This window comes from Littorina saxatilis, linkage group LG5 (genome assembly GCF_037325665.1).
Source record: "Littorina saxatilis isolate snail1 linkage group LG5, US_GU_Lsax_2.0, whole genome shotgun sequence".
Lineage (NCBI taxonomy): Eukaryota > Metazoa > Mollusca > Gastropoda > Littorinimorpha > Littorinidae > Littorina > Littorina saxatilis.
Window position 1 is genome coordinate 25,804,439 of NC_090249.1, and position 27,454 is coordinate 25,831,892.

Consider the following 27,454-nt stretch of genomic DNA (forward strand, 5'->3'; position numbering starts at 1 on the left):
ATTTATAAACTTAAATTCAAAAATAAACTTCAAATTGATTTGTAAGTTAATGACTTTTTTGCTAAAATTGCAGATCAATACTTTTCTCAAGACTCTACCGTTGATGCTGTCGCGTGGGTTCAACGAAACTGCTGGTGACATTTTGAAAATGATGCAGTCTGCCCACTTAACACGCCGTATGCCCTCATTCACCTGGAAGGTACGGCTCGCTGTTGACAAATTTCGCAAAGGCTTACTGTTAACCTTTTTTGAGTAGGGGCTGACTTAACAACTTTCAGTAGGGGCTGACTGTTAACAACAGTGGGGGCTGGCGGTTAACAACTTTCAGTAGGGCTGACTGTAAACAACTTTTAGAAGGACTGACTGTAAACAACTGTGAGTGGAGCTGACTGCGAACTTTCAGTAGAGCCGACTGTAAACGACTTTGATAAGGGTTGACTTGACGGGCAGAATGTCCTAGTGGATAAAATGCCAGCCTCTCCAGCCCCGCGCCTGGTGGGTAAAGGGGGCAAATTTTTCCATTCACCCAGGTCAATTCATGCTAGTTCCTTATCCCCCTTCGTGTGTACACGCAAGCACAAGACCAAATGTGCACGGAGAGGATCCTGTAATCCATGTCAGAGTTCAGTGGGTTATAGAAACACAAAAATACCCAGCATGCATCCTCCAAAGGCGGTGTATTGCTGCCTAATTGCTTGGTAAAAACGGTCATACATGTAAAAACCCACTCATGCAAAACTATGAGTGAACATGGGAGTTTCAGCCCATAAATGAAGGTATGACAAAGGTATCTCTAATCATGTTCGTTTTGATTTGTATTTATCACGAATGAAATATGTCTCTTTAACTTAAAGGCCGAGGGTCAGGTATAAAAGCAGAGCGGCGCGTGGCACTTCAGTCTAATGTCCAACTCTTTTCAGGAAACAAGCTCTCACTTGAAATATTATTTTCAAAAATACTCTGTCTATACCAAACTGAAAAGCACCATTTTTGTCAGGCAAACATTTCAAGGTGTACACCATACATGCACCCCAAAAAGTGTGTATAATAAGCCCTTGATAACATACTTTTAGAAAAAAAATTCACTCACCAAATTTGAATTCAAAATCAAACGGCTGTCAGTCGTGGTGGACTGGGCGGAGCTAAAGACACGAGAAAGATAATGTCCACACACCGCTCATTCCTTTACGGCACACACACCCGCAACACAACGTTTTCCAGATGTTGCCTGACCTCAAAGTTCCGGTCACTCGCGCTCTTGCAGCCGCCATGGATGCTACATGACACCACTGGCTAATCTGCCTGAGCAGAGTGAAACACTTTCAATGATCGTTCTGTAATTAATAAATCATTTCAAAGATAGCCTGCACTTTTCGAATGTTAGTTTGGTTTATATTACTTTTATTTTTAAGTGAAACATATCCATCCGAAAAAAACGTTTTCTTCTTGGGCTGAAAAAGTAAGCTGAAGTTATTTTGTGGATGAATACGATCGTGAGTTAGGTACCAATGTCTTGAATCTATGGCAGACTTTTCCAGAGAAAATAATAGTGTACGTGTTGCTTGATGTTTCCGGTAGAACACCGCGTATCACAGTCACGCACGTTGGAACCAGGCACTCTTGACTCATGAAAGACACTTTCTTCACTTTTTCACACACTAAAACACCACTCTTCAGGCGACTCTGCGGCAAATGTCGTAATCCCTGTCTGTCACAGATATCATATTCATCAACATCCAGCTATAGTGATTCTCTGCTATCTAATCAAAACTTTATTAGTCACAAGCTATTCTCCTCCGGCCACGACGCGACACCATGCCTTGACTGACTAAATGCAAGTTTTTCCACCAAATTTCTCCTTTTCCCGCAAATTTTGGTGACCTAGTTAGTCTCAGACAAAACCAAACATGTGGGCTGGGGGAGCCAAATGCACGCTCACAGTGCCGTTATGTATGGACTTACTGGTCAACCTGAAGCCTACGGTCACATTCGTAATTAACAACCGCAAACTATATCTTTTGTTCAAAATAAGGGTGTTTAACAAGTCAGTTTCAACTTGTTAGATTCACAGACTTTACATTTGGCTTTTTATGGCAAAGACAATGGTCAATATAATATGTTCGTTAGAGAATGCAGTCGGTTTCTGTAACAAGGGTTCCATTGTTCCAAAAGCCGGCTAGACTGACCTACTCGTCTTGAAAACGGTACCGACCTTGATACCTTGGGAACTGTAAAACCAAGACACAGAGCTACATAGTGGCCCCAATGTCTTGGATGAAACATTCAAACATGCATGTACAGAAAGCAGTGACACATTTAACTCTGTAGATGGTCCACTCAGGTTCTGCACCAAGAGAGAGGGTATTTCTACTCTTCAGTCTACAACACGAAGTCAGGTTGACCGGTTGTGTCAGTGTATGACACTGCATAACTTGACTTTCTCCATGTGCTCAGTTGTATTACACAGTGTACAAATGCACGCACGCATGCGACGGTGTGTGTGTGTGTGTGTGTTTGTAATCTGCACTCAGCGGATTTATTGCTAGTGTTAATAAATCAGTGCCACTAATAATGCTTCCAAATAACCATCAGTAAAAAAGGTGAATACCACACACACACACACACACACACACACACTAGCCCTACACACACACACACACACACATACACATTCACACCCACACACATAATGGGAATTTACAGAGGTTCACAAGAAAGGCACACACACCAAGGAGAGGTATGCAGTCTAGCTGCTGTTGGCTTGTTTAATCAAGCGGAATGCCTTGGCCACTGCATCCACCAGACTAGGTAACTTGAGACCTGTCGGTCACTGAAAATTGGCTCCGCCTATACCCATGGGTATATTGGCCTGTTGGACCTCGGCCTTTAACAAAAATTTAGGCTGTGGTTTTGTTTTCTCCTGGACAGGTTGTAGTTTCTGTAAATTGTAAATAGCATTAGTTATGACATCGACATGCATTCCAAGATTCTTGTAAAATTGTGTGTGTGTGTGTGTGTTTTAGGTTCTTGTTGCAAAAGATGTCTCAGAACTCCCAAGCATCCCGCCCTCATCCATAGACCTGAACACCAGAATCATCAAAGGGGTGAGTGTTCAATCATTCATTTGTTTCTTCATTTTTAAATTCTGTTTCTGCTTGCATTTTACTGGCAGATTTACTATATGAGTGTGGATCAGATGCAAAGATTTGGTGCATTTTCTTCTGCAACAGTATGTTTATGGTTTACAATGAATTTCTGCTCATTTTGAAGGTGAAATGGGCATGTTTCCCTTTTTGAATCAGATTTTTTTCACTGTACGTATAAAACTTTGCTATAAATAACTTTTCACAGTTCAGTATGATTCACGTGGCGGCCAGCAACCCAAACACAGACGTGCTGGAGAAGGTTCTGAAGGCTGACCCCAACTTCCTTGTGAGTGATGCTCAGGGGCTGAGGCCCATTCACATCGCCGCTGGATGCACCTCCCCTGCTCCTCTACAACTGCTTCTGGACAGGTAGCTGCTCTTTTCTTTGATTTCTGTGGTTGATGTTTTTGTACTTTGGAACCCACCTTTTAAGACCCCCACAAATCTGAACAAATCAGGTCTTAAAAAGGAGGGAGTTTAAAATGGAGGTAAAAAAACTGTATGTTTGTGTGACATCATTCAGGGGGTCTGCTGAAATTTTAGTCTTACGTCAGAGTGTGCACTGATTGTGCAAGGCTGCCTCTCCTCTGCTTCTCTACAACTTCTGCTGGACAGGTTACTGCTATTTTCTGTGCTTTACTTTCCCTATTTGGTCATCGTTTTGGTATGTCCAAAACAATGTGCTGTCACCAAGGGGGGCACTAAATTTCACAATTCCCCGCTTTTCGGGCCTTCAAATATTCAACATGTGTTTCTGTAGAAGTTTAAAAACTGACCTGTCTTTGTTTCAGTGGGGCTAGCCCTTTCGATGTGAACAAAGATGGAAACACAGCTCTACATTTTGCCATACAAGCTGGTCGAACCAAGAATGTGGAAATTCTTCTGAAACTCATCACAGACAGTACGTAATATTCTTTCATTTGCTTCTTTTCCGTCTATGATCCTCAATAGAAGTACAGTCTGCCCCTTCTTCTTCTTCTTCTTCTTCTTTCTTTTCTTCGTTTTCACCCTTTTAGCATAAATTCCACACTATATCTGAATAAGGATGACCACCACAAAAATAAAAGTACAGTGACTTTAATACATGAAATCCATGAGGACTGATCATGACCCACACTGTCCAAACTGTGGGGTTTGAACGATATCCGAGTGTTATTTAATTGTTAATGTACGCAGTCTTTGGAGACTTGCTCAGCAGAAATAAGGCCTTGTCATGCTTGAAGATGATGCTAAGTTTCACTTGGAGATTCATTTGCAGTGGTTTGAGAGATACTAACATGTTTTTGTGGTTGCATGCAATTTACAAAGCTTAGTGAAGAATAAAGGTGTCGGTGTTTGTTGTGTTACACAGGCAACAGTCGCTTTGTGGATCCCACAGCAGGCAGACCCAACGGCGGTGTCAACCGCGCCAACAAGGAATCCTACAGTCCTCTGCATCTCGCCTGCCTTGGCAAACACTTGGTAAGTGTGTGATAGACGCTAAGACAGCCAGCATGATAGGACTTTTTTACGACTTGCACCTATTATGTGGTTAGACATTTTAGTCTTAAAAGGAGCAAGTCTTAAAATGGAGGTAAATCTACAGAGCGTTATGGAGGGAAAATCTGGAAAACCAAGGTTTTAAAAAAGAGAAAGTCTTGAATTGGGGAGTTGGAACATCTTTTGACTGTGTTACGACTAGATTTAGCTTTACTCACCACAAACTAAAAACAGAGGACAGTATCATCTGAGAAGAAATGAGTTCTTGGTAGAAGCTGGCCTAACAGATTGTTCCAGACTGGCAGAACAAAAACAGACAAAGTTGATCAAAATATTTGTAAATACATATCCCATGCTGAATTTTGAAAAAATATGATTCAGATGTTTGGAGTAACTTTAGTTCTGATACATATCAGCGAGATTAGCAACTAAGGATGTTGCAAGAAAGTAATGTATTTGCAAAATAAAGTTTATTTAAACCATATAGAATATGTTGAAAGCAATTGAAAATAATGCCCCAAAGTTCTTCCCTCCCATGTTTTCTATAGAGTAGTCAAACAAGAAGGAAGTAAAACAAGTAGATGAAATGGATGTGAAAGTACGGCAGCTAGGTAGCATGCTATCCCTAGGAATGTCAGCCTGAATTTGTTGCAAGACATTATCCAAGGACAGTAATTAAGTATGCAAAACAACCAAACACATGCACACACACACACAAGTGTACACACACACACAAGTGTACACACACACACACACACTCACACACACACACACACACACACACACACACACACACACACACACACACACACACACACACACACCTTCACACATGTTTGGATGCACACACACACACACACACACACACACACACACACACACACACACACACACACACACACACACACACACATTAATGAGTGAAATTAATCGACCTATATATTCATATGATGTACCAAGTCAACTTTTGCAAGTAGACAAAGTACAAACTAAATTGGGAGAATTTGTATATAATTGCCTAAAAAAAAAGAAACAATGTAATCATTTGGTTATTTATCTTCCCGTGTCTTATAAACACTACGTTTCCTGACAATAAAGTTTATTCGTATTCGTATTCACACACACACACACACACAACACACACACACATTATATAAAACAACAAAAGCTACCATAAAAATCGACTGCTTTTCTCTCTGCCAGGACATAGTCAAACTGCTTGTTAAACATGGTGCCAACCTGGAAGTGAAAACGTCACTGAATAACCTGTCAGTCTTCCCACTGATGTGTGCGGCCGGTGTGTGTGACCTTGGCATTGTTCGATACCTTGTGGACGCTGGAGCAACCGTAGAGATCGCAGGTCAGTCGTCTTCATCGTTTGTTAAGGGCAGGCACTGGTGTTAAAAGTGATTTTTTTTGTTTCATAAGTGTTGGGTCAAAAATTGTTGCACAATTAAAGAACTCAGTCCATCTCCTGAGAAAATGAAAAAATTAATTTTTTTGGATCACCGGTTGCCTTGGTAGCAATCCAAGATGGCCACCAAACTGCCACTTTTTAAAACCCTAAGGCTTTTACAAAACTGAAAGGAATTTTGTTTTGGTGCTAGTTATTTATACATTAGCACAATACCCAACTTTTGTTAGAGGCTTTTTTTGAAATCTACAGTCATTCAAAAGATATCAGTGATAAAAATGAGTGACCTTGAATTTTATGAAAAACCGCCCCCAAAAATGGTATAACTTCTCACGAAAAAAAAAATTCAACAAAACGCTCTAACAAAATCTGCGAAATAACGCACTCGAGATGTATGCAAAGTTTCAACAACGCAAGTTTATTAGAAAAAAAGCCTTAGGCTTTTGAAGTGACAAAAAAGTAGTTTTGAGAAAATACACAAAACGTGAAGAAAATGTATTTTTTTTACACAAACGTTTATGAAACATGTAACAAAACAACACTAACAAAACAACAGGTATTGCTTAGTTCCACAAGAAAAACGGAAACAAAATTCAACAAAATTTAAAAAAAAAACAGCCAGTGTTCAGCAAGCACCAAGGAACCTGTTCCAAGGTCACAATGATCAACTCTTATCCGTTACGTGCACGCTGCGTAAAGTATGCCCATCCATAATTCCCAACTTGTTACCAGTGAAGCCTCTTATCTTGGACCTCTTTTGGACTTGCTTTGAATAATCAGGGAGTCATATGGCAGTGTCCTTTACTTTCTATACTACAATATTTGGGTTGACTTCTGTGAATTGCCTTGCAATGCCATGGGTACTTTGGAAGCTCCTCTCCAGCTTCCACCTCTGCATCTGTAGAGACAACATAAATTCAAAATTAATATGTCTATGACAAACTCAAATACTGCTATTCACATTTTCCCAACAATGACCCCCCCCCCTTCCCCCCCCCAACCCAAAACACACACATTTGAAAAAAGATATTGTAATGTGATACATGTAACACGATATTTGGGCGCATGCACATGTCAGTGCTGATAGTCAAGCAGTGAACAAAAAGATGTTGACAAATCATGTGAATGTTGCGAAGGCAGTGCAGGTTTGGTTTACAGCTATTGCACATACATTGCATGCAGAAACCATATGGTCTGCATGGGAAGTATGACCACAAGCAATGTTCACTCACTGAGCCATGTGAATGCATGTTTTTTTGAGCCACAAGAAAACTGTGATCACAGGAGGAAGCTAGGCCTATATATAATATGCTCGAGAAAATAAATGAGGAAAGAACAGATGTTTTGCTCCAACCCTGACAAACCTTGTGACAACCAAGCTTCATAGTAGCAGCACATAACAGACTTTGCATCCTATTCAGTTTCTTTGCATCAGGGTGTTGTTACTTAGATTCTGTTCTTCAGCATATAACAGTCACACACGTACACACACACACACACACACAGAGCCAGAGCCGCACACATAACCAAACATAAAACGGGTGAAAATTAACAGAAAACGGGACGTTTTTTTCATCCTCAACCCTCCAGACTTGGCACACATCTAGGCCTTCATGATAATCATTTGTTAAGAGTGTGGTTAATCTTTATGTTATTTTAAGATCACTGCTATAAAAAAAAAAAACACCTTACATGTTACAGTGGGTTTTTGTTTGGAAAGTTCTGTTAAGTAACTATCACTGGAAACCTATGAGTGTGTGTATGTCTGTATATTTAAGTCCTTTTGGTGTTTGTTGATAAAACAAATCCTAACATTATGGACTGAAGTGTAGCATGCACCCACCACTTCACAACATCTCTCTAATATGTCAGTCAACGCTTTCTTCCGCAGACCGCGTTGGTCGCACAGCCCTGATGCATGCAGCAATGAACGGTGCAACAAGTGTGATTTCTTACCTGCTGAACATTGGAGCATCCCCCAACAGAAAGGACACTTCCGGCAACACACCACTGCACTATGCCGCTGCTTACGGCTGGTACTTCTCTGTGAAGCTGCTGCTTGAATCGGGTGCTAACCCTGCTGTCAGCAATGACTGGGCTGTGAGTGAACGCTAAGATGTTTTTGTGGTGCGGTATTGAGTGTGTGAGTGTTTGTGTGTGTGTGTGTTTGTGTGTGTGCTTTGATGGGTGTTTGTTCATGTGAGTTTTGAGGGTTTATATGTGTGTGTGTGTGTGTGTGTGTTTGTGCACGTGCATGGGCACATGTGCACGCTTGCATACGTGAATGAGAGAGAGATTGTATGTGTGTGTGTGTGTGTGTGTGTGTGTATGTGTGTGTGTGTGTGTGTGTGTGTGGGAATGCGTGCATGTGTGTGTTTGTGTATGTGTTATACTCAAGGAGATACATGTGGACACTGTCAATTTCTTGTGTTGATGTTGCCTACAGACAACACCCCTCTCTGTGGCATACCTGAAGGGTCACCAGGGTATTGTGAGCCTCCTGCTGGAAGACGACCGTGTTGATGTCAACTTCCCAAATGAGTCTGGTAAGTGATACTGGATTGAAACATCTATTTTTATGGTAAGCGTAACTGGAGAGGAGAGAAAGGGGAGAGAGAGTGTGCGGAGGAACAGGAGAAAAACATAAATGATAACTAACAATTGAATTATTTAAGGTTACTGTTCTTGGCCACTCTGGTGACATTTATTTTACTCTACCTATATTTGTTCATTAACTTTATCAGTTATTTACATACATACTGTGGAGATACCAATTACAATGTTGGTTATCTCCCTTGAAGTTAGAAATAGAGAATAAAAGATAAGTAAAGCTGAATGGAAAATAGGGTCGTTTTTGGAATTGGGGCTGCACCGCCATGACACAGGCATGTGGCTCCTTGAGGGAGGAACAGCCTGTGAAGCGCCAAAAGTAGGGAAATTAGGAAGGAGAAGGTGGCTAGAGCAACAACCATACAAGAAGGTAAATATGTTAGGGTTAAAACCAGTTAAACAACAACAAAATTGGACAAAATCAGGACTGTCTGAATTCAATGGCGACTGATCACCAGCACAGCACTGCTTGATGTTCGTCTCATGGTGGGTGATTGTCAGTACAATGTTTTTCTTACATGGGTTAGGTCACCTGCTTGCATCAGTAAGTATTCTGTTTTTAATTTTGTACAGGTGAGACATTGCTCCTCATCGCTTGCTCCAGTGACAAGGAGAAAGAGCTGTTGGAACAGATCCAATACCTAATTGAGGAAAAGGGAGCCGACTGCTCCCTCGTTGACAAGCTTGGAAAGACACCTGTGAGAACTTTGGTGTATTTTTCAAGCACCTATTCTTGTTTATTTATGGTGTATGTTTAATGGTCTCCTTTTCAAAATTTGTTTTCTCCTGTCATTAATTGATTATGTAAAGTTTGTCTTGCTTTCAAGAGCATTTTCTCATTTGTTTGCTTTGAAGGTCAAAAGAGGGGTCTTTTTCCAAAGACCTTTACTCTTTGCCTGTTGTTATTGTCAGTGGGGCTTCTTATAGGTACATGTAGTACTAGATGAATACCCGCTTCACCGGGTACGGCTTCGCCGGGAAGAAGTCGAGCCGAATACCCGGCTGTGCCGGGGACCCGGCTTTGCCGGTGCACCGCACGAAGGAAGGGAGATAAACGTGCAAAACACTGGAGAAGAGTGACCTTCTAAAAATAGTATAACGGGAATATGGATTGAGCGTTGTCGACAGTGACCTTCTAAAAATAGAAACGGGAATATGGATTGACGCCACACGAAGGAAGGAAGATAAACGCTGAAAACACTGGAGAAGATAAGGAAGAGTTACATATATAGATGTATTAGCAAAAGTGTACTGGAAATATATGTCAGTTTTGCTCTAAAGATTTACAATACTGATCTGGGTTTTTTTCTTCAAAGAAAACCCCAATAGTTTTGGATCTTAATTTGAGTGCATCGGTACATGTGATTTCACTAGCCCTGTGTACTTGTCCTATCATCTGCTAAACAATTTTGCTTTAATTGGTTTTTGACTCACATGCGAAGCAAAAGTGAGTCTATGTACTCACCCGAGTCGTCCGTCCGTCCGTCCGTCCGGACGTCCGGACGTCCGGACGTCCGTCCGTCCGTCCGTCCGGAAAACTTTAACGTTGGATATTTCTTGGACACTATTCAGTCTATCAGTACCAAATTTGGCAAGATGGTGTATGATGACAAGGCCCCAAAAAACATACATAGCATCTTGACCTTGCTTCAAGGTCAAGGTCGCAGGGGCCATAAATGTTGCCTAAAAAACAGTTATTTTTCACATTTTTCCCATTTTCTCTGAAGTTTTTGAGATTCAATACCTCACCTATATATGATATATAGGGCAAAGTAAGCCCCATCTTTTGATACCAGTTTGGTTTACCTTGCTTCAAGGTCAAGGTCACAGGAGCTCTTCAAAGTTGGATTGTATACATATTTTGAAGTGACCTTGACCCTGAACTATGGAAGATAACTGTTTCAAACTTAAAAATTATGTGGGGCACATGTTATGCTTTCATCATGAGACACATTTGGTCACATATGATCAAGGTCAAGGTCACTTTGACCCTTATGAAATGTGACCAAAATAAGGTAGTGAACCACTAAAAGTGACCATATCTCATGGTAGAAAGAGCCAATAAGCACCATTGTACTTCCTATGTCTTGAATTAACAGCTTTGTGTTGCATGAACTTGGATGACCTTGACCTTGGGTCAAGGTCACATGTATTTTGGTAGGAAAAATGTGTAAAGCATGTGAGTCGTATGGGCTTTGCCCTTCTTGTTTTTCTTGAAATCGTTTAACATGCTTTTTTGGCCTATGTGTCAGAAAAACACCAGATCTTTGGATTATGAATGCAAGTGCTTCAAAATGCAATTTGTTTTGCATGTTTACTACAGCTCCACAATGTGGCTGAGGCGAGTGTGTACACTCAAGACACCTATAAGAAAGAAGGAAAAACATTCTACAGAAACTGGGTAAGTGAAAGAAAAAGTTGAAGATGAAGATGCTTTTAACACATGCGCAAGCTGTAGAAAGTCATCCATCTCTCAACAGAAAGTTTGTTATTTGGAGAAGGAGACCTTAGATATCGTCTTCTCTTGTGGAGGCTGTCTCTCTCTCTTACTCTTTTAATAAGTTCAAATGTTGTAGTAGTCTGATAAACAATATTTTTAAAAAAACGAAAGTAGACAGTATCTGTAAAAAAACAAACTAAAAAAACATTTGTGTTAACGGGCTATCCTGATGCACTGTTGATTAGAGAGAGTGAAAAGAGATATTTCATTTTGAAATATGTTTGCATGATTTATAGATTTTGAGCTCACACGCCAGAACAAGTTTCATTTTCTACTCTCATTCGCTTATTTTGAGTTAATTGACCTTTTCTCCTTTCTTCCGCATGCCATAATTTTGTCTTTTTCATTTCCATGTTTTGGGTAATTTTAGATAGTGAATAAGGAGGTGAACCAAGTGGTCTTGGACATTGCCAAGCTGATGGTAAAGAATGGATGTGATGTCACCCTCAGAGACGCCAGTGGCTACACGCCTGCCATGAAAGCATTGAAAATGGTAAGAATGAAACGCAGTGATGGTGTGGAGGGGAGAAAAAGAGGGAAAGAACTGGATATTAATGTGACAAGTGCAGGAAACACTCAAATTATGTGTAGCCAAGTGCACTTCGCTACCCTAAACACTCTAATCATCGCATAGCGAAACAGCCTTGTGTACAGTACAAACGGGATCACACACCCCATAGCAGACGATACGATGCTGCGCGCGCACCATTGCCGGCGCAAATTCTAATAAAATACCTTTCTTTATATATCTACCTAACTTCTATCTTTCAAAGTCCCTTTTATCTTTGATACGGTCCTAATTATATTTAGGTTTGCATAGAAGTCACTGATTAGGCTGGATGGCTGCATATTATTGTGTTATTTACGATAATGCTTCGAACTGACCAAAGCGTCACTCTGACCTTGACCGGTTTTCATGTATCGTCGAGAGAAATTGATTCTCACAAACTCATATTTGTCTTTTCAATCATTGTTTTGTCATTTTTGTATCACTATTACATATCCCGTACCTATGTTGCATATGATTTTAGTTTGTTTATAATGATTTGGTTGTAATGAGTGATGCTTGGTTCCTCTGCAAAGATTGCTAATTTATGCAGACAGGTACTCGCGCAGGAATTTAGCCGATTCCATTTACTTTCGGACTTTACCGCTTCGTACTAAGTCAATGTATAATTTTCCCCCATGTAACGCATATCATGATGTTTGTCTAGGGTTCTTCTTTTTATCTGTATGATTTATGAGTTTGTCCATTATTCCAGTTTAGAGAGTTTTGTAATTTTCCGCACTGAAGTTGGTTCAGTGCCTTCACTAGGACCATTGTTTTTGCATCCTACTAAATAAATATAAGTTTTTATGAAATGTGATCTATTGCAATAGAAAGCTAAAGGTCGTAGCTTTAATGTGATGTATTGTTTGTTATGATTGGTTATGTATTTGTTTAAATAACGTAGGGTAAAGCAAGTGTAAGAAACACAGATTCCGTGTTTCTGGCCGTATTCAGTCCGATTTTCATCACCGCCGGACGGTGCTTTCTGTGCAGTCCGCGCCGGGGCTATAAGTATAGGCCGGACACCGGCATAAGGATGCATTCGCTCCTAGCAGCTGAACACGACACTACACTTGCTTTGCTGACTAAACGGGTTTCGCCTTCGGCCTCTACGTTTCCTTGCATTGTTTTCTTGAATAAAAAGTTGAAACAAGACGCTTGGACTTGGGCTTCGTCTACTACTACCCTTTCCACTCCTCCACTACATTTGGCGCTGCTTCACCTGGCTGTACATTGCTGGCCAGTAGACCCGGGACCGAAGAAGTTGCATGGTTCTGTCGTAGCCCCGATGACCCATGTTGTCGTGTAGCATGGCTAGGACATCTGGACGGAGTGTTGACGGCAGGACGAGCTGGAACTGAGGCCCGTGGATGGAGTCAGTTACCTTTCTATAGAGGACGCCATCTCTCAGATAGAGACGGTCGTGCTGTTGTACAAGGCTGCGCAGCTGACGGTCTTGGCCTGTGGCAGGTTTGGTGGGCCAGGTCGTTAAAACAGGCCCGATGGTGCTGTCTTCCCTCTGAAGCCGTTGTAGTTCTGTGGACGACAGCCGAGGGAAGATTGTCTCGGGCTCTGCTTTTGTGTCTGGAGGATGGACGGCGGGAGCGACGTCTGGGATGGCGGCAGCCTGTCGCTCACAGCAGATTTGTTGCGCTGCTGCCAATTCAGGGGGGAGGGGGGTGGACGTCGTGGGAGAGGGAAATGACGGGGGCATCCTGGAGAGGGCGTCAGCGGGGTTTGCTTTCCCTGGCTGGTATTTGATCGTAAAATTGAACTGAGCTAGTTGGGCTGCCCAACGCTGTTCCAGAGCTCCGAGGGGGGCCGTTTTGTAGTGGACCAATGGATTGTTGTCCGTGAGGACGGTGAATGTTGCCCCCAGAAGGTAGTGTCTGAATTTTTCGGAGATTGCCCATTTTATCGCCAGGAATTCCAGCTTCATGCTGCTGTATGCAGCCTGGTTTTTCTCCGTCGGCCGCAATCGTCGACTCGCGTAGGCGATGACTCTGCGTCGTCCTTCCTGTTCTTGGGAGAGGATGGCGCTAAGTCCGTCGTGGCTGGCGTCTGTCTCCAGGATGAAAGGCTGCTTGAAGTCAGCGTAGGCAAGGACTGGGGCCGAGGTCAGGGCTCGCTTCATGGCGTCGAAAGTGGCTTGATGCGTGTCTTGCCAGAGGTGCCTCAGGTCTGTTTTCTTCTTCTTCTTGGTGCCTTTTTCGGCCTCTGCCACCAGGTCGTGCAGAGGACCCGCGAGCTTCGAAAACTTGGCAATGAAGCGCCGGTAATAGCTTGCAAACCCGAGGAAGCTGCGGACTTCAGTTGTGGGCGTAGGCCAGTTGACCACGGCGTCGACCTTGCCGGCTTCACAGCTGATGCCCTCTGCCGAAATTGTGTGGCCCAAATAGGTGACCTGGCGGCGAAGGAACTGACACTTGTCTGGACGGATCTTGAGGCCTGTCTTGATGAGACGTTCCAGCAGGCGGTCGAGGTGTTCCAGGTGCTCGTCAAAGGTCTTTGAGTAGACGAGGAGGTCGTCCAGGTAGACGAGCAAGAACTGGAACAAGAACTCTGACATCGTGGTCTGCATAAGACGCTGGAACGTGGCTGGGGCAGAGATGAGTCCCATGGGCATGCGTGTGTATTCGTAGAGGCCCATGGGGGTGACAAACGCCGTCTTGTGCTGGTCCGCCGGGTCCATCGCAATCTGGTGGTAGCCGCTGGCCAGGTCGAGGGTCGAGAAGTATTGAGACCCCACCAGTGCGTCGAAGGACTCCTGGATTCGTGGCAGCGGGTAGGCGTCGCCGACTGTCTTGGAATTGAGCCGGCGGTAGTCGACGCATAGGCAGATGGAGCCGTCCTTCTTCCTGACGATGACGATTGGGGCAGCGTAAGGGCTATGGCTCTCTGTGATGATATTGCGGTCGAGCAGCTCCTTCAGATGCTCTTGCACCTCCTTGAAATTGTTTGGGGGAATGCGGCGGTAAGGCTGGGCGACAGGTTTGGAGTCCTCAATTTGTGGTGGACGGCGTCGCAGTAGCCCAAGTCTGCTGGAGTGGTCTGGAACGCGTCAGCTCGTTTGCTGAGCAGCTCTTCGAGGCGTTGCTTCTGGCTGCTGGTTCCATCGAAGTCTGGCAGATGGAATGGAGCTGGTGCCGGTGTTTTCGTGTCTCCTGAAGACAGGCGCTGCGTGGAGATGACTAGCTCGTTGACTGTAGCGCTGTAGGTGATGTCGGACTGGCTCTCGACTGTGTCAGTGGCGTGCAGTGTGGCGATCGGCGTTCTGGCAGGCAGCGTCTTGTCCTCAGGAGAGAGGTTTGCAATCCTGATGAACCGGCAGGAGGGGTCCCCAGCGACCAAGGTGGGGACAGTCAGCAGACCGCCAGGAAGGGGATGGGAAAGAGGAGAAGCCAGCAATTGCCGAGTGTACCTCTGGTTGCTGGTAACCCGGATTGTGGCCATGGAGTAGGCAGGGATTGAGCAGGGAGTGGAAGTCCGAGCTAGACCACGTGTTGAGTTGCGATCTAGTCGAACTTCCCGGACAGCAGCTTGCAGGGAAGGAGGGAGGTTGGACATCTGGGGCAGGCAAGTTGAAAGGACGTTCTTGCCCACCAAGACCGGCAGTCGCTTCTTGCGGTTCTGCATGAACGGCTCGGTAGGCTCCTTGACGACAAGGACTGGAACATCCTTGCAGAGGTGGCCCAGGATGGAGATGTCGACGACGATGACCCCAGAGTAAGGAACTTCAGCGCCGTTGACAGCTCGAAGGGTGACGTGGCAGGCACTGATGTCGCAGTGGGCGAGATGCTGGGCCACCCATGTGTCGGTGACGGTCGTCACCTCGCTACCTGTGTCGAGTAGAGCTTCGGCCGGGCGTCCGTTGATTGAGATATCGGCAGTTGGACACTGGCCGGTGAGTGAGATCTTCTTCTTCCTACCCCCCGCTGAATGTTTTGTGACAGCGGGGGTTAAAAGTTTTTCATGCTGCTGGTGCTGTTGTTGTTGCTGTGGTCGGGGCCGATGCCGCTGTTTGTTGTGGTATCGCTGTTCCTGGAAGCAGTCGGATTCCCGGTGGCCGACTCTGCCACACCAGTTGCACTGGGGTTGATGGTTCTGCTGTTGGTGATGGTGGTGCGTCGGTGCAGCTGGTGGTGGTTGTGACGCCAGTTGTAGCTTGAGGGACTCTGTCTCCGTGGTGAGGGCAGCGATGCGTGCTTCGAGCCTTGCGATGGAGGGGTCCGGTGCAGCAAAGACTTGTTCAGCTGTTGCTTCAGCAGGGCTATCTTCCCGCATCCATCGCATGGCCTCGCTGGTGACCTCGTCGAAGGTGGCGGCCGGCTTTTCTCGCAGGAAGCGGCACATGTCACGCTTCAGGGATTGTGGGTGGAGTCCTGTGGCGAAGGTCTTGCGCAGCGTATTGTCGTTCAGTGTGTTGGCCTCGGCAGCATTGGTCTTGGCCCACGCAGCGCGTAGGTGGCTGGCGTACTCGCTAACGGACTCGCCGAGACCTTGTTGTCGCCTGTGGAAGGCGGCAGCCAGTGCGACACTATCTCGTTGGTCGCCCCACGTCTGCTCCAAGATGGCGTAAATTTTGGCCGGCGTGTTGACCTCTGCTGCTGGTCGCCTGATGACCTCCTGTCGAGCCCTTCCGTCCAGCGCTCCAAGGATCCATGCCGCTGCAGCAAGTGCAGGGACCGTCTGTAGCTGCAGGATCAGCTTGGCCTCTTGGATGAAAGTCTCGGCGCAGTCGCCCTCGCCGGTGAAACGCCTCAGCTTGCAGAGCCGCAGGTTGGGGGTGTTTGCCTCGTCCGCCATGTTTGCCTGTACTGTCTTCTTTCAGTTGATGCTTCTGTATCCTGCTCGCAGCGCCAAATGTAGTGGAGGAGTGGAAAGGGTAGTAGTAGACGAAGCCCAAGTCCAAGCGTCTTGTTTCAACTTTTTATTCAAGAAAACAATGCAAGGAAACGTAGAGGCCGAAGGCAAAACCCGTTTAGTCAGCAAAGCAAGTGTAGTGTCGTGTTCAGCTGCTAGGAGCGAATGCATCCTTATGCCGGTGTCCGGCCTATACTTATAGCCCCGGCGCGGACTGCACAGAAAGCACCGTCCGGCGGTGATGAAAATCGGACTGAATACGGCCAGAAACACGGAATCTGTGTTTCTTACACTTGCTTTACCCTACGTTATTTAAACAAATACATAACCAATCATAACAAACAATACATCAAATTAAAGCTACGACCTTTAGCTTTCTATTGCAATAGATCACATTTCGTAAAAACTTATATTTATTTAGTAGGATGCAAAAACAATGGTCCTAGTGAAGGCACTGAACCAACTTCAGTGCGGAAAATTACAAAACTCTCTAAACTGGAATAATGGACAAACTCATAAATCATACAGATAAAAAGAAGAACCCTAGACAAACATCATGATATGCGTTACATGGGGGAAAATTATACATTGACTTAGTACGAAGCGGTAAAGTCCGAAAGTAAATGGAATCGGCTAAATTCCTGCGCGAGTACCTGTCTGCATAAATTAGCAATCTTTGCAGAGGAACCAAGCATCACTCATTACAACCAAATCATTATAAACAAACTAAAATCATATGCAACATAGGTACGGGATATGTAATAGTGATACAAAAATGACAAAACAATGATTGAAAAGACAAATATGAGTTTGTGAGAATCAATTTCTCTCGACGATACATGAAAACCGGTCAAGGTCAGAGTGACGCTTTGGTCAGTTCGAAGCATTATCGTAAATAACACAATAATATGCAGCCATCCAGCCTAATCAGTGACTTCTATGCAAACCTAAATATAATTAGGACCGTATCAAAGATAAAAGGGACTTTGAAAGATAGAAGTTAGGTAGATATATAAAGAAAGGTATTTTATTAGAATTTGCGCCGGCAATGGTGCGCGCGCAGCATCGTATCGTCTGCTATGGGGTGTGTGATCCCGTTTGTACTGTACACAAGGCTGTTTCGCTATGCGATGATTAGAGTGTTTAGGGTAGCGAAGTGCACTTGGCTACATCTGTTTGGAGGCAAAGCCAGTCAAATAGGAGTGAGTTATTAGCACTATTAGAATCTGCTTTGCTTAGCACAAATCATCCGCAAGAGCCAAGCAGGAGACAGCAGTCGGTCAGACTCCATCATAAACAGTTCTCTAAAGCCCATAAGTGTCTCTCGGCCATAAAACATTCTAACTATGAATAGCTCAATGTTCAAGGCAGACAACTGTGCAGAGGAGCTGCTGGGACAAGGGGTACTACTGCATCTCGCTGTGACATGAAATGATGATTTACACAATGGTTATATTCTCCTGCCTCTCTAATGGGAGAGAGAGAGGAAGATTTTTTATGCCTCATCTGACTGTCATATTCTGTCCTCAGAGAAACATTGCCCTGGCCCAGTATCTAGTGGAGAATGGAAGCCCCATTTTCTCCTCTCTGGCAATGAAAGAAGATACCCGTCCAGATACACTGCTTCACACAGTTGCCAAGGATGCGATGAAGATCGATCTTGGTGATGTCAACTCTGTCATCACATTCCTTGCCAAAACAGTAAGGGGTTTTGCACTAAGAGAGAGGGAAAGGCGCATACATATTTGTGTGTCTGTGTCTGTGTCTGTGTTTGAATGTGTCTGTGTGCACAAGGTAGATGCAGAGGTGTTGAATAGTGATTCCTACCTTTTCCTTATTTGACATCAAATTCACCAAGACACACATACATATGTGTGTATTTGTGTTTGTGTGTCTGTGTTTGTGTGTGTCTGTGATGTGCACAAGGTAGATGCAGAGGTGTTGAATACCTTTCTTAGTGATTCCTACCTCTTCTTTATTGCATGTCAAATTCACCAGCACACACATTAATCCTTGCAGTACACAGGTGCTATTACATGCATCGCTTTAGTCATAGAGAAGGGGAAGAATAAACATGTCTGATCAGTTGTTGATGGGATTTTCTTGCAGTGGACAGTGAAAGGGGTAAAGAAAACATTCACTCATGAGCTCTGTGAAATGGCGCAAACCTATGACGGGAACGGAAGTACCCCTCTCCTGACAGCGTGTGGTACTTTTTCCAAACAAATTGTGAGTTTTAGCACTCTCTGTCTTTAAAATGGTGACATAAACTTGGCCCTAAAAATATAACTGCATGACTTTTTGCGCTCAAGCTAAAAAACTGTTATTCCTATGTTACTTTATTCAAACTTTGTATGCCCTAAAAGGCACTTGACTTAGCTATATGGCAGGCTTTTCATATTGAAGATTTCTTTCTGCTTCAATGTTACAATGTTGGTTATCTCCCTTGAAGTTAGACATAAAGAATTAAAGATAAGTAAAGCTGAATGGAAAATAGGGTCGTTTTGGGGGCTGCTTCGCCATGACACAGGCATGTGGCTCCTTGAGAGAGGAACAGCCTGTGAAGCGCCAAAAGTAGGGGAAATTAGGAAGAAGAAGGTGGAGCATAAGCAATGAGCCAGTGGATTGCTTTCTGAGTCCATTATTATCATTATGCATAACAAAAAAGTAATGCAATTTAAGGTTTGGAGCCTTTGAAGCATTTCTTCAGAAGTTCAGAAAGTTCCACAACTTCCTGGATAACTTGTTGGTAAAGGCGGTCCTTAATTGTGACCGACGTTGACTTACCAAAAACTCAGTGCTAAAGCTTCATGCGGCAGCTTCACGAAGTATACTTTGCGTTGTCGACTTCGTCCAGTTAAGGACAGGCTTCATAGCTTCCATAAGCTAGACATGAAACCATTAAATCTTCAAAGTGTTCCTGCCTCTCTCTCCATCTTTTCTGTTCCCTCCAACACTTTTTATGCTAACTATTTGTATGCCACTTACCTTGGTAGTTTCTGCTTTCTCTTTCTTCAAAATTATCTACACCAGTACTACACTTACCAAACAAACGTTCAGGAGGAGGAGGCTGCCCGTTGGGAGAACGGACGTAATTTCCTCAAGAACTTGGTCCATGTTGCCAAGAGTGACGTGAATGTGACTAACAGACCTGTGTGGAGACCCTTCGGTTCACGCCAAGGAGAACCGTCAAACAAACGGGACTATGGAGACTGTGATCGAGGTTTGCATTTTTCTTGTAATTTACAGTGTTTCTTTCTTTTGTTCATGGGCTTAAACTCCCACGTTCACTCATGTTTTTGCACAAGTGTTTTTTTTTCGTGTATGATTGTTTTTACCCTGCCATTACAGTGCAGTGGAAGCCTCCTTGTATAAGACCTCACACAAATTGTTAAAAAAAATCAAAAAGATCGAGTCTCTAAACAGGGATTGCGCTAGCTTTTTAAAAAACGCGTAGTCATACGCAACGAAACGAAAAAAACGCGTCACGGACCAATATTTTTGCGTACTACGAAAACACGTACAGACACAAACAAAACACGCACGAAAGACTTAAAGACACTCCTTACCTAAATACGGCGAGTTTTCCTGTCGAACTCCGCGCACGCCTGTCGAATAACACCCCTGCTGTCTCCAACCTTCGGGCCTTGCGAGTTTGTTTCCCGCTCTAATACGACTAGACACACTTTCCGCCTTTTGGAAGCGCGAGATGGGAGAGCAGCTAATGTCTGTTTCATTATCCGACAAGACATTATCTGGTAATACCCTCGTTACGTTCGTTTGCGATACTTCGATGCAAAAAGAAACAGACTTTAGTTTTGACACGCAGATTTCATGTGTGTCGTCACTTCTCGAGCCCTATAGTCAGTTTCAGGATCGGGTGATTATTAAGTCAGAGCAAAAGCGCTGCGTGAAGACAAGAAAAAGTTACAATATTTTTGCGTATGGCTTACGCGGCGCGGCGAAAAAAACGCGTCAGCGACTTTTAAAATGCGTCAAATACGCAAAAATCGTGCGTAAACGCGATCCCTGTCTAAATGGGGGTACATTTGCAGACAATAATCAACAGACGATCTGCGAAAGCATGGTCTTATCTGAAAAGATGGCTAGGTTTAAATTGTTTTGTTTTGTAAACTGGTAAATCAATGAAAGGCAGAAAATACATTCAACAAAAATCAGTCACTTGGTTAGGGCAACCAGTGAAACCAAGAAATAATAAAATCATAGTAGCTTTACTTTGATGCAATACAATCAAAACTGACAGGTCTGAGCGGTTGAAGATTTATTTTGTGTTACTTTCACATAAAAACATTAACGTTTTGTGTGGTTGAAACAAATTCCCAAACTTGTTCAAGAAAATATTCAGTTCTGTATTCTGTCTGAAAATTATAGAAAATTTCCGGCTAACGCAATCATTGAATTGTGGCAAGTGTGTTACGAGATAAGTACAGAAGAAGAAAATAAAATGAATAATTCAAAGAAGTTCTTTCTTGTGATAGCTCAATGGAGCCCAGTGTTCTATATGGTGGAGGCAAACGACCCGTTCATGGACAAGAAGAAGTTTGATCCAAATGTCAAAGGGACGGCTCTCAAGTATTTCTTGGGTCAGGGCGCAAAAGTGAATATTTACGACCTGGAGGGCTACACTCCACTCACCCTGGCTCTGATGAAAAACAAGGACACACAGATTGTGCAAATGCTGGTGAGGGGAAAATTTGAACAATAAGTCAGTTTTTCTATAAGGATAATTCGAAAACATAATGCATTGCTGGAATGTGTCAGAAAGGCGAGAGGAGAAGTGATTTGAATTGGATGTAGACGAGAGCAAGCAATGGTTCTTAGAAAGAAGTCGCAAGGTAGCTTGTAGAAGCTGCTCAACCCAGAACAAGTATACTTAATCCTGATAAGTTCACATTTTGCTTTTGAGTTTTGGTGCTATTGACAGAGTAGATTACAAAGAAACACCATTTAACAATCATTAGACCAGATTACAACAAGGGTATCATTTAACAATTTAGAAATCATTAGAGTAGATCAAAAGAAGGCACCATTCAACAATGATAGACCATATTACAATGAGGCACCATTTAACAATTATAGCTATAGAGCACATTACAACGAGGTACCATTCAACAACAAAAGAGAACATCACTACAACAAGGTACCATTTAACAATCTTAGAGCATATTACAGCAAGGCACCATTCAACTATCATAGAGAACATCATTACAACAAGTTACCATTTAACAATCATTAGAGCATATTACAGGGAGGCACCATTCAACTATCATAGAGAACATCTTTGCAACAAGGTACCATTTAACAATCGTTAGAGCATATTACAGCGAGGCACCTTTCACCATTCAACTATCATAGAGAACATTGCAACGAGGCACCATTTAAATATCATAGAGTACATCATTGCAAAAAGGCACCATTTAACAATCATTAGAGCATATTTCAGCGAGGCACCATTCACCATTGCAACGAGGCACCATTTAAATATCAGAGTACATCATTGCAAAAAGGCACCATTTAACAATCATTAGAGCATATTACAGGGAGGCACCATTCACCATTCAACTATCATAGAGATCATTGCAACGAGGCACCATTTAAATATCATAGAGTACATCATTGCAACAAGACACCATTTAACAATCATTAGAGCATATTTCAGCGAGGCACCATTGACCATTGCAACGAGGCACCATTTAAATATCACAGAGTACATCATTGCAACAAGACACCATTTAACAATCATTAGAGCATATGACAACAAGACACCATTTAACAATCATTAGAGCATATTACAGCGAGGCACCGTTCAACTATCATAGAGAACATTGCAACGAGGCACCATTTAACAATCATTAGAGCACATTACAACAAGGTACCATTTAAAAATCATTAGAGCATATTACAGCGAGGCACCGTTCAACTATCATAGAGAACATTGCAACGAGGCACCATTTAAAGTCATAGAGTACATCATTGCAACAAGGCATCATATAACAATCATATGAGAACATTACAACGAGAAACCATTTACAAGCAATCATGAAAGTTACAACAAGGCATCATATAACAATCATATGAGAACATTACAACGAGAAACCATTTACAAGCAATCATGAAAGTTACAACAAGGCTTCATTTAACAATCATTAGCTTACCTTGTACTGAGGTACCATAAAACAACAAAATAGAGTGCACTACAAGAAGGCACCTGTATTTCTTCTTCTCCTACGTTCCCGGCCAGGACGCACCGTCCAACAAAAATCAGAGTAAATTACAACAAGGCACTATTTAACAATCATTCAGGTGTGTGAGGTGAACACTGTCAGTGCCTGCCTCAGATTATTATGCCTGTGTTGAGTAGATTAAGACCAAGTGAGGGAAGGGCAGTGCAAAGACAATTCACCCCAAAAACCTTGCGTATATCTTGCTGTGACATTTTTCAGATTAAAGAAGGAGGTGCAGATGTGGACATGTGTAAGAAAAAGTTTATTACCGTGGACAACAAAATTGTCACCCGCAAAATTCCACCCATCTGCCTGGCTGCTGGGTAAGTTTTGTCTTTCTGTCTGTCATTCAGTAGGTCTGTCTGTCTGTCTGTCTGTCTGTCTGTCTGTCTGGGGGGGGGGGTGATGCTACATTAATGGTGCTGTCTTAATATTTTCAAAAAAGATCAATCAATCAATATGAGGCTTATATCGCGCGTATTCCGTGGGTACAGTTCTAAGCGCAGGGATTTTTTTTATTTTTATTTTTTTTATTTTTATGCAATTTATATCGCGCACATATTCAAGGCGCAGGGATTTATTTATGTCGTGTGAGATGGAATTTTTTTACACAATACATCACGCAGTCTGTCTGTCTGTCTGTCTGTCTAAAATGTAAAAGTGCCAGTCCTGACTAATGTAGTGTGTTTACCATGCTGTTCTGGAAAATGTTTAAGAACAAACACATGTTTAGGAACAGCAGAACAAATTTATTATTGCATTTACTTCGCACTTGAAAGGAAATGGCATGTCAACGACTGTATAAGAAAATGGCCATGCAAGTATTAAAGCAATTTCTTAGGTGTACAAAAGGAAAAGAGAGCGTACACTTTTTAGACTACAATAGAAACCCCCCTTTAAAATCCTACAAATTAGGGTAAACCCTCTTTCAAAACCCTGCTTTCTCAGGTTTTGTGTTGATAACATCTGCATGATTATATATTACCTACATTTTTAGGACTCCCTTCTTATAAGACTTGCTTATGTGAGATTTTTTTACAGGGAGGAACTGCTGTACAGAGTAAATCATTTAGAAAGTGAGAAGCATCAGTAACTGTAAACTCATATAGAAATAATGAGATGTGGAAAAATTTGTTGTGTCAGAATGGGATGGTACGACAAAGTGACAGAACTGCTGATGCACAAGGTGGACGTCAATGCCGTGGATGAAGACGACAATACCAACGTCTTGCACAAGCTGGTCAGCGGACCCCGCAACTCTGGTCAGTATTATTGGGGGGGGGGGGGGGGGGGGGTGGTTCCATGGATCTCTTTCTTTGGACATTGTTGATCTTTGTCTCTATGTCAATTTGGATGGAGAGAGAGAGAGTATCCATCCACTCATCCGCTAACTCATCCATCCATCTATCTGCTCATTCACCCACCCGTCTATCCACTCATTCACCCACTCGTACATCTATATATCGATCCACCCATCTATCCACTCATTCATCCACTCATCCATCTATCTATCCATCCACCCATCTATCCACTCATTCATCCACTCATCCATCTATCCACCCACCCATCTATCCACTCATTCACCCATCCATCTATTCACTCAATCACCCACCCATCCACTCATCCATCCATCCATCTATCCAATCATTCATCTATCCACCCATCCATATATCCACCCATCCATCTATTCACTCTATCACCCACCCATCCACTCATCCATCCATCCATCCCTCTTTGTCTGTTGGGATATTTTTCATCTGACTGTGTTCATACGGTTGACTGTTTTGTCTGTCTGTATGCAGGAGTGATTTGCACACAACTCTTGCATCTGGCAGTTGGTTAGAAAGTGAAAATGGCAATGAAGGGGGAACAAACCATGCAAATCTAATGTCTCATCCTCCTCTCCTAGGTGATGCTACATTAAGGGTGCTGTCTTAATATTTTCAAAAAAGATCAATCAATCAATATGAGGCTTATATCGCGCGTATTCCGTGGGTACAGTTCTAAGCGCAGGGATTTATTTTATTTTTATTTTTTAAATTTTTATGCAATTTATATCGCGCACATATTCAAGGCGCAGGGATTTATTTATGCCGTGTGAGATGGAATTTTTTTACACAATACATCACGCATTCACATCGGCCAGCAGATCGCAGCCATTTCGGCGCATATCCTAGAAAAAAGACCATCCTGTCTTAGTTAAAGGTGGGGATGTTTACAAAAAATAGCCATAGGTAGACTACCAGAAGGGAAGAAGCAACAATTTAAATAAGATCCTAGGCCCCTTGAAAGGGAAAGTCAAGACTTTAAGGAAAAAGAATCAGGAGTTCACAATTGGTGCATGTGAGCCAATGTGATGTTCTTAGGGACCTAACCATTTAACCCCCTCACCTCGAGAACCTGACACTCCAGATTTGTGACCCTCCACCACGAAATGAGTCGCATGTCACCTCGCGCGGTTCTGCGCTAGGCTTAATATAAGTCCGGGGAGTGTCTGGTAACAGTGTGAGGGTCACCTTAGTCACAGGCTTATAACTCAAACAGTTTGCGCTCTTTTCTAAAACGGTTTTCACCACTGGATAGAGCATAAAAAACTCTTCAGGAAAATGTACAAATATGAAAATCATGCAAAGGTGACATGCGACTCATTTCGTGGTGGAGGGTCACATTTGTTTAACTTCATAACACCAGCACATTTTAAGTGGGGTTTGACTGTACAGTGGAACCCCCCTTTTAAGACCCCCCTAATTTAAGACTTCCTCTGTTTTAAGACCTTACTTTTTCAGACGTTCTGTTCATAACCTTTGCAAATTAACCTGCATTTTAAGACTCCCCCTGTTTTAAGACCTGATTTTCTCAGATTTTTGGAGGTCTTAAAAGGGAGGTTCCACTGATTACAAACAGGTTCCACCTGCCCATTAATGGAGAAACTGCTGGAGGCTGGCACTGACCCTGACGCTTGCAACAAAGATGATCGCACCGCGCTCCACCTGTTGGTCAGCAACAACTCTGGACAGATCAACGACAGCTTTGAGGAGGAGGTGCTGCTCATCAGCAAGAAGGCCGACCTGACCATCCAAGACTGTCTGGGAAGAATCCCACTCCACTATGTGTTTATCAAAATTGGCAGGTGAGTTCAGGGTGATCGATATGCTTGCTATTTGGTGTGTGATTAGACTTTAAAGAATGAAGTTGGTAGTTTCCAGCCCCCATTGTGGAGTCCTGAATTGTTCCACCCATGCATGCATTTGAATGAAAATGATAAAATGAAATAAAAAGAATCGGCTTTTATTCATAACCGAACATGTATAGTCCGTAGATCAGGACTGGTATTTGTCAATAAATATGCAAATACAAACCCTTTTACACGGTTCCCTTTTAGTTTCTCCAGCTCTTTCATAGTAAACAAATGTAACCAAGTGTATGGAACATTTGAGTTACCTTCAGAGGAAAAGCCATACAAACAGGAGTGAGTTCAGGCTACTTTGCTGCCCTGTAAGATAGCTATGTGAAGCCAGAAGATAACAGCAGTTAGACCTTATCACAGACAGCTCTCTAAAACCCACACGTGTCTCACAGCCGCTGAATGTTTTGAGCTATAAATAACTCGGTGCTCAAGTTAGACAACTCTGCAGAGCAGCTGCTGGACAAGGGGTAGCTTTTGTACAGTGGAATCCCCCTTTTAAGACCGAAAAAAAACCTGAGAAAATCAGCTAATTAAAAAGGAGGGAGTCTTAAAATGGGGGTAAATTTACAGAGGTTATGAACAGAAAGTCATGAGAAAAGGCGGTCTTAAAAGGGAGGGAGTCTGGGGAGTCTTATAAAGGGGGTTCCACTCTACCATTTTACAGATACCCCATTTTTGTTTTCTCAGGGATTATGACACAGGGCAGTTTGACCCAGTTGATCTGTGCAAGCTGTTGGTCAAGTACACCAAACCAGCAGCCCTGAACACTACTGACGTGCATGGTCGCACACCGCTGCACTATGCTGCTCGTCGTGGAGCCAGCATCTGTTGCATGTACCTGATGCAGGTATAGGATGATGTGATGTGTCGTAACATTGGTGTAAGGGGAATTGTTAAAGGGAATTTTTTGACAGGAATGTTGGTGTGTGTGTGTGTGTGCTGCAGATGTACATTTACTATACTGATGCATGAGTCTTGATAGTTCATACTGTATGTTGCAGAAATCGGCCAAGCCTAACCAGAAAGACAACAACGGAAACACCCCCCTATCTCTAGCTGTGCTGCACCAACACGACAGGTAATGTGTCGATGTAAATTATCATTCATGAACCAGATTTGCTGAAGACCATTTTGAGTAGACTTCGCTCTGTGAAGATATTTCTTCTTTTCCCAAAAAAGAGTGAAGTGATGTGAAATATGAGGCATAAGATTTGTCTTCAGACTGTCTTAATCAAATTCGGTGTTATATTTTTTAAACACAAGGAGTAAACCTCTAGTGTTCTGCATGCTGTCCTTAACTATGCTTAGAGTCACTGAGCATGGCTAAGAGAAGGTAGCATGATAATAAGGACCATGTCTGCCAATCGGCTTTAACCTGCAATCGGGATGAACAACTACCTCGGATGTGTATGTTCTGCAGTGTGTGCTCGATAATAATGTTTCCCTTTCAGTGAATGGTC

At 43.1% G+C, this 27,454-nt stretch overlaps 1 protein-coding gene across 1 annotated transcript in view; it reads left to right on the plus strand.

Annotated features, from left to right (window-relative positions):
- LOC138966678 (poly [ADP-ribose] polymerase tankyrase-like) overlaps positions 1 to 27,454 on the plus strand; it is a 63,717-nt gene that overhangs the window by 11,235 nt on the left and 25,028 nt on the right. The window contains exons 13-32 of the mRNA XM_070338981.1: positions 74 to 199; positions 3,024 to 3,104; positions 3,352 to 3,515; positions 3,938 to 4,047; positions 4,498 to 4,607; positions 5,829 to 5,985; positions 7,931 to 8,139; positions 8,486 to 8,585; positions 9,223 to 9,347; positions 10,973 to 11,050; positions 11,520 to 11,642; positions 18,093 to 18,263; positions 18,672 to 18,791; positions 19,596 to 19,785; positions 21,062 to 21,264; positions 23,027 to 23,130; positions 23,951 to 24,069; positions 25,712 to 25,937; positions 26,682 to 26,841; positions 26,996 to 27,072. Coding sequence (XP_070195082.1) covers positions 74 to 199; positions 3,024 to 3,104; positions 3,352 to 3,515; positions 3,938 to 4,047; positions 4,498 to 4,607; positions 5,829 to 5,985; positions 7,931 to 8,139; positions 8,486 to 8,585; positions 9,223 to 9,347; positions 10,973 to 11,050; positions 11,520 to 11,642; positions 18,093 to 18,263; positions 18,672 to 18,791; positions 19,596 to 19,785; positions 21,062 to 21,264; positions 23,027 to 23,130; positions 23,951 to 24,069; positions 25,712 to 25,937; positions 26,682 to 26,841; positions 26,996 to 27,072 — 2,753 coding nt within the window. The remainder of the gene's footprint in view (positions 1 to 73; positions 200 to 3,023; positions 3,105 to 3,351; positions 3,516 to 3,937; positions 4,048 to 4,497; positions 4,608 to 5,828; positions 5,986 to 7,930; positions 8,140 to 8,485; positions 8,586 to 9,222; positions 9,348 to 10,972; positions 11,051 to 11,519; positions 11,643 to 18,092; positions 18,264 to 18,671; positions 18,792 to 19,595; positions 19,786 to 21,061; positions 21,265 to 23,026; positions 23,131 to 23,950; positions 24,070 to 25,711; positions 25,938 to 26,681; positions 26,842 to 26,995; positions 27,073 to 27,454) is intronic.